Source organism: Rhagoletis pomonella, unplaced genomic scaffold, assembly GCF_013731165.1.
Source record: "Rhagoletis pomonella isolate Grant_MI unplaced genomic scaffold, Rhpom_1.0 Rhpom_scaffold_00004, whole genome shotgun sequence".
In the NCBI taxonomy this organism is placed as follows: Eukaryota; Metazoa; Arthropoda; class Insecta; order Diptera; family Tephritidae; genus Rhagoletis; species Rhagoletis pomonella.
The window spans coordinates 64,462,938-64,470,432 of record NW_023458558.1 but is presented as its reverse complement, the minus strand read 5'-3'; the positions used below and the strand labels follow the sequence as shown (position 1 = coordinate 64,470,432).

The 7,495-nt window shown below is 37.0% G+C and overlaps 1 protein-coding gene across 6 annotated transcripts in view; it reads left to right on the top strand.

Moving 5' to 3' along the window:
- LOC118737979 (homeobox protein homothorax) overlaps window positions 1-7,495 on the top strand; it is a 615,436-nt gene that overhangs the window by 451,405 nt on the left and 156,536 nt on the right. For 5 of the 6 annotated variants that reach the window (XM_036468825.1, XM_036468823.1, XM_036468822.1 and 2 more), the window contains one exon: window positions 7,304-7,351. The exons of the other annotated variant lie outside the window; for it this stretch is intronic. In XM_036468825.1, coding sequence (XP_036324718.1) covers window positions 7,304-7,351 — 48 coding nt within the window. The remainder of the gene's footprint in view (window positions 1-7,303; window positions 7,352-7,495) is intronic. 6 annotated transcript variants of the gene reach the window in all.

Genomic DNA, 7,495 nt, shown 5'->3' with positions numbered 1-7,495 from the left:
TTGCTAGCGAGCAATAAAACTGAGAAAATAATGCCTTGACTGACGGACAACTAGCAACACTAAGTGACAAAGTGCACGAGGCGAAGGCAACAACAGCAATAGAGCTGAATAAAAAAACAAAGATGTGTAAAAACAACACCCAGTCAGCATTTGAAAGATTGTTCGGTGCGTTATGACATATTCATACATGAGTCAATTACAAGCGGAGGGTAACAGTATTTGAACAAAATTTGCAATGAAAAGGCTTAACCAAATGATCTCTGAAATAAAAAACTCCGGGGACTACCCGAACGTTGCACAAAAAGATAGAGATATATATAAAGCTGCGATTAAAATATATATCGTCGATGTTTTTGCAAAACCGCCCATCGACCAGTTGCAAAACCGCCTAAATCACCGTTGTGGCAAAAATGAGGTTTGGTAACCCTAATTTCCGTAATCCAGGCATCGAGATTTATGCATAAAAATCATTAAAGCGTTATTAAAACTACAGATTTGTAAAAGAATAGCTGGAGAAAATACCGCCTATAAAGGCAATGGCTTCAAAGAATAAATCGTTTTTTCGCTCGCCTGTAAAATTTGAGTGCCGTTAGATAGGCGGTTTTGCAACTGGGCGATGGGCGGTTTTGCAAAAACTTCGACGATATGTATGTATATTATGTCAGCACAACTCAACTCAATTGAACTGAACTCAACTTAACTGAACTCAACTCAACTCAACTCACTCTACTCAATTCGATGTTAGCTGAGTATGCACAGGAAGTAGTTATGCCATTGAGTGCATTCCACACACGCCGTTAGGAAATTAAACTAATTGCTAAATGTAAAAATTACAGATTGCAATAAGTAGTGGATATCCAAAAAAGAATTCAACTCAACTCAGCTCAACTCAACTCAGCCCACCGCACATCAAATCAATGAATTCAACCTAACTCAACCCAGCTTACATCAACTTATTTCAACCCAACTCAGCTCAATTCATATCAACTCAACTCAGCTCATATCAACTTAACTCACCTAACCTCAATCCACCTAATTTCCCCTAAACTCATCATCGAAACTTTTCTTACAAAATCTTACTTTAACTCACCTTAACGCACCTCTTCCAAACTCAACTCAACTCAACTAATGTTGGTTTCGATATGCTATGTTAAGTTTTGTTATGTTATGGTATGTTATGTAGATAAACAATGTCATGTTATGTTAAGTTACATTAAGCTCATTAGATCAAAACATAGCGCTTTGATAATTATACGGACGGTTAGAAATGAATCAAGACGGTTTTAACTACAGTACCTGAACCCAGGTACGCTCATTACTTTCTTTGTTGGTGCGTAAGAGGCAATTTTTTTCTTGACCGGTTTCTTGAGAGCTGCATACCAGCCTTAAAATACGACTCAGAAGAAAAATCTTTCGCGATTAATTGCATACTGGGCAATAACATATGTACTTACAATAATATCAAGCACTCAGTACACGCTTACTGGTCCATTATGGGCACGGGCAATTGTAAGAACAATTTTCATTCGCTGTCTGTCTCGTTTGTCTGCCCAGAAAATTGCTACCACTATGAGTAGAGTTGAAGTCGAGCGTCAATAAATTTTCATAAAAAGGCATATACAAACTTGTTCGGTTGACTGTGTGTATGTATGTATGTGTATGCCTCTTGGGTTTTTTGTTGTTTGCTTGACTTTTCAAAAGTAATTAAATATTGTTTAGCGTATTGACTGAGCGCTTTTCTTGACGCGGGCTACAGTGCGGGTCTTAGCATTGTTGTAGTGGCTTTGCACGCTATCTTAATTAGCATTTAAATTTTGTTTTATTTCACTATTATTTTTGTTATTTTTTTTATTTTTTTATTTTTATTTTTGCTGAATTAATTTGTGTTGCAGCAACACGCTCACAGTTGCTCGCCACACTAACTCTTCGGCGCTTTAGCTTGTGCGGCAATTTGTGTTTGCATGCATATTTCGATGTTCAACTTTTCTTATGAATGTATATTTTTAATTCAGATTACACATTTTATACTAACATATGTACATATTTAATTCAGCTACTACATACTTAATTTTTTTAGTTCTAAATTTTTAATTGCAATTGAAAAACGTGTTGATACAAGCACTTTGAAGGCCCCTGAAGCGTGCACGCGACTATACGTTGCTGACGGATGTTGTGCTGAACTGTCAGCTCAGCTATGAATGTGTAAATTCTGTGTTTGTATGTATGTATGGTTAGTAGTGGCTTGAGGATGCTAGCATTTAGCCGCACAGCTTTAGAACTGCATGTTGCATTTGTAGCTAATTATTTCATATGATTAGTGTTATTGATGAATTGGTATATATATACGTACATATGCAAGTATATGTTCATATCAGGGATGTTGCGAATATTTTCATTCGCATTCGTTATGCGAATGATTCGCATCATTTTACACATTCGCATACGACATTCGCATTCGCATAGCAGAGCAGAGAGTCCACTCTAATATTGTTGAAATGGCTCTAAGTCTGTCTAACCAAGCTGGGGACAATAACCGGCTTTTAGCTTCAGGCTCTAAATGGTTAAATAGTATATGAAGCAACACTGATGGGCCTTCAACAAGTACTGCTTACACTTTTTTAAGCAACCTAGAAATAGTTCTAGATTCCTCCAGCGAAAGCCAGGGCTCGGATGTAGAATCTGGAGACATTAAAAAATGTGAAATTAAAGCTCAATTAAAGGCCTATCTTAAAGAAAAACGAGCTCATCTCAATGAAAACCCTCTCGATTGGTGGAAAGCTAAACTAAAATAAGATAAAATGACGGATCTTGTTCAGCGCAGCCGGCCTTATAAATATACGAGCTTCCAGGAAATCATCTCATGTGAGAAATGGCAGCAAAATTACTTTTTTGAAATATAATATGCCCTTTTTGAACTTTGACTACTAGATTTAAACACTGTATAGGTTAAGCATTCGTTCAATGTTCTGATATAATACAAAAAAAATATTAAAAACGATGACTTAAGTTGATTATAGCTTTTTTAATGTTATTCCTAAGATTCGCATTCGCACATTCGCAGTTCAGCAATTCGCATTCGCATTCGCGAATTTGAAAAATATGACATTCTAAAAATCCCTAGTTCATACATATGCACCTTTAAATATAGACACTTACATATGTACATCCGCTACATGCGCGTTAACTTCGCTCTACCTCTATTTGATTTAGTTCATTTTAATATACTCTCCTATTACACTTTAGAGCGCACTTCATGCATTTTTTTTCATGCATCTAGCATTATTGAGCGATTTGTTGCAATTAGCCGAGCGAGCGTTGCGAGTATCGCATTAATTTGCCACTAACTTGGCTATCGGCGCTGTTCAATCTTAAAATATGCTTCACTTGCAAGCAAAAAAGAAGAATATACAAAAGAAATTTACAAATCTATTCTGTACTCCTTTGCGCGCCACTCATCAAGTCGCCACCACACTCACTCACTTACTCACTCACTCGCTCCCTTACCAACTAGCTGACTCAAAACAAACTTACGTCGGATAAATTGCGCGTCGCGCCGCCTATTCGCCCCCATATCGTACAAACTGATCGGCAAATAAATCACTATAATTAACCGCACTTAGCAATAATTTCGCTGTCAATATTGTCAATGCATTGGGTTGCAGCGGCCACAGCGCACAGTCAGTCACTCGCACAGTTCATGCATCATTTTGCATTTAAATTGACTGCGCCTCCACCGCTGACGCTGCTTCACGTCGCGTCACCAACAAAAGTGCCTTTGCCCACTCTACAGTAGGGTGCAATGTGCAGAAATCAAAGCTTAAAATTAACCCGCAATTAATGTCAGAATGCGGTCGCGCGCGCTGTATCCGACCGTCTTCGCGGCTACTTCACTGCATTCACTTCAATGCGACTCCCGGTCTGCTGCCACTTGTCACTGTGTGCATCGTCGTTTTGGCGGCAATTTGCACTTTCGTCTCTGCGATTGTCTGCCACAAGCAACAAACAATTCATACTGTGCAACACCTTTTAAAAATGCTCGCGCAACAATAACAATAAAAAAGTGCAAGAGAATAACAAAAACAAAAAAAAAAACGCAGCAACTATGGCTGCCACTAGTGCGCCCTCATCAACGCCATCAACGCACTGCATTAAACGATATGATTTGCCCGGATTGCTGGAGGTGCAGTGTGCACAGGTGTGTGTGTGTGTGTGTGCGTGTCGTAGTGCGGCACTGTATTGATACATATTACAATTATTGTGGCAATGAGTCTGCGTACGGCTCCGTTATTTGCCACCACTGCTTACACAATTAAATGCAATGCAACACAAAAATGGCGAAGATGCAGTTGACGATGTAGTAGAAGAAGAAGAAGAAGAAAAAGAAACAGCAGCGCACAGCAGCTACTCTTCAGCTTTCAGCAAAGTCATACAGCTTCAAGAACGCGCAGTGCGCCTGCCAAATAGCGAGTCAGTCAGTTATATAGATAGTTAGTGTAGGGCCTGCTGAAAAGGATCACTCAGCGGCACAGCCTAAATATGGCATTCGATTTATTTATCACCTGTCGTCCAAATTGTAATTTTACTGGCTGCTGGCCGCACGGTCGCATATTGGCTGCTATTCGCATATATGTATATTTATACAAATGTATATGCGCATATAAATACATATAATATATATGTATATAGATATATATTTTTTTTGAGTTTTTACTTAATTTTACTGCAATTCAAAGTGCCTTGATACAATCATACTTATTGGTGAGTACAATAAGCTTTGGTTGCTCCGTTATTTTCACTAGCACTCTGCGGTGGTCTTCGTTGTGAAGTGAACATTAGTGCTGTCCTGTTTGCTGTTCAGTATCGTCAAACATTTTCGTTTTTATAAACTTTTCTTTCTATATTAAAAACGGAACAGTAAGTTTTGGTGTTTCATGGTTGCGTTTGTATTTATTATTATATTCGCATGTACCTACAGAGTCGACAAAATTTAAAATAGTCCTCCTTGACCTTTGAAGCCTTTCGCGGTGTTTACATGAGGCAATTTTACAGGCAATTTTCAGTTGAAAGCAACAATCGCTTCCGATGAAGATGGGTCAGCCAATACTTGAATCAACTTATCGCCTCTAAAATTTTCTATAAAATCGCCTCATGTAAACACTGTTCGATGGTTTTACTATTTTTCCCGTAATTATACAGTAGAAAATAAATTTAAGGGATAAGACACACTCCGACACTTCTACTCAGTGACTTGGCTTCCGTTGCTTTACAGTTTTTCGCCGATCTCCGAATGGCCGGGCCACACGAAGATCTTCAAAAAAGAAAGCCTTATTTCTTGAATACTGAAATATACTAGTGACCCCGCATGGCGTTAAAATGCCCAAAATTTAATTTCAAAAACCTAATAAATAAATGTTAGTCAGTGTTATAGAGATACGAGTGCTATATTTTATCTAAAACCGTGCCGTGCCGTTTCTGAGTGCATAGAGATCTCGCATAGTGTTGGTTTTTAATTTCATCGAATTTCAAATCACCCTGTGCCGATGAAAAAAAGTTCTTAATTAAAAAAATAAAACTTTATCGCACATCTACAGGCTAAGGTCTTTAATTTGACTATCAGAAAAAATTGTTTATGTATACTTAATAAGATCGATATGACTTTTCGAAAAGGTGGCCAGATATCTTCTTGTTCGATTACGCCAATATCTTATTTCATAAAACTTGTGTATAGGTTAACCAAATTCGACTTTTCAAACAGGTCGAAATTTTTTTCATTAGTATTTTTAACTAAAATCTTTTTAAATCACTTTCGTTTGTTCAACTGAAAATGATTAAGTAGGTACAATCCCGTATCTTCGGACTAAATCTAGTAAAACTGTCAAAAAATAAAAATCCGCTTAGAGCGAGAGTACGGGATCGCTTTCTCGTAAAAATGGTAACTTCTGACGACATAACCAAAATTCCTTACAAGTTTAGTAGAATTTTGTTGTCACACACTACATCCAGTGTTGCTGTTCAGAATTTTCAAAAAGTCGCAAAAAAAGGGCCATTGACGAAAAAAGGGTCTCCATATTATTCTTGATTTTATTTACTAGTAGAAGAATAAATCTGTTGAATTTAAAAAGCAAATAGCGGGACAAGCTTTACACAAAACAGGGTTGCAAACATACATATGAATCACGGTGGAGAGAATACAGAAGGTGGCGCCGATGGCAATACCGCTAATCGGCTCTCAGTGAATTTGACAGAATCAGCTGACGTCACAGTCGAGATGACAGCAGTAGTGATGTGCTGAGTCAATACTTTTAAGTATCTCGACGCTCGGTACCGAAACATTAAGGTTTCGAATAAAAGCGCACATAGGCCAAAAATATGGAAAAAACGGTTCAGGGGAGACTCGCCTATCAAACCCCGAATGTAGGAGCCAATAGAGCTTTTGATACTTGTCGCTAACTGGTTATAGTGAAGCATTTTTTCGTATTTACAGGAGGAAATATTTTCTAAGATCACGGTTCTGTTAACATTTCCTAAAGAATCTCTGGAAAAAGGCAAAACTCGCACATAATTTTGGAAAAGGGTCAAAAAATCAAAATTTTCGAAAAGTCGGGTCAAAGGGTATTGGCGCTTAAAAAGAGTCTAATTGCCCCTTTAGTCGCACAACGGCAACACTAACTACAGCGACCATTTGACACATTTACCAGAATTTACCAGCAAGTAATTATTGGATCAAAACTGGTAACTTCTGACAAAGTGAGCGTGTAATTTGCTTTCCCAACAGCGATTGCCAATATAATTTGGTAAAAAAAAATGGTAAGTTGGGACTCGGAGGGATTGCAACTATTCATTTTTATAAATTTTTACAAATTTTTTATATGATCTTTAATACATAATTACGTATTGAAGACACCGAAGGCGCGCAAATTTAAATTTTTTAAAAATTTAAAAAAATTGCCCATAAAATTAGACAAAGTTTTGAAATTATTATTCAATTGACATTTCATTTCATAAAACATTTTCAGTGTGTACGAGTACAAGAAATAATGTGATATTTCTTTTGCAACTTTTTCGAAAGATCTTTTAGTCTGGGTTAGACCAAAGGCTCTATAAAAAGATTCCTATAAAACAACCAGGATATGTATTTCTTACATTTAAATTAAGCTTTTTAATCCTTTGCGCTACGGAGCCCGCAATAATTATTCAAATGCATTACCGCCACACTACAAATAAATAATTATTCTGTTAATTAATTGCTATCATTTCCGACAGGCAAATTTATTTCATGCAATTTTTCTTTTTCTCTTTTCAGATGGTAAGTTCTTATCATCACTAAATCCTTCAGAACTAACATATGATGGTAAGTCACATTTCATCGCATCATTAACACTATTCTGTTTGATGTTGTTACGTATTTCTTTAGTTTCTTACTTACTTCTTCATTTCGTGTCTATGAACTTATTTATTCAAAAATTGTATAGAAAGCCTTGACCCAATTCAATTA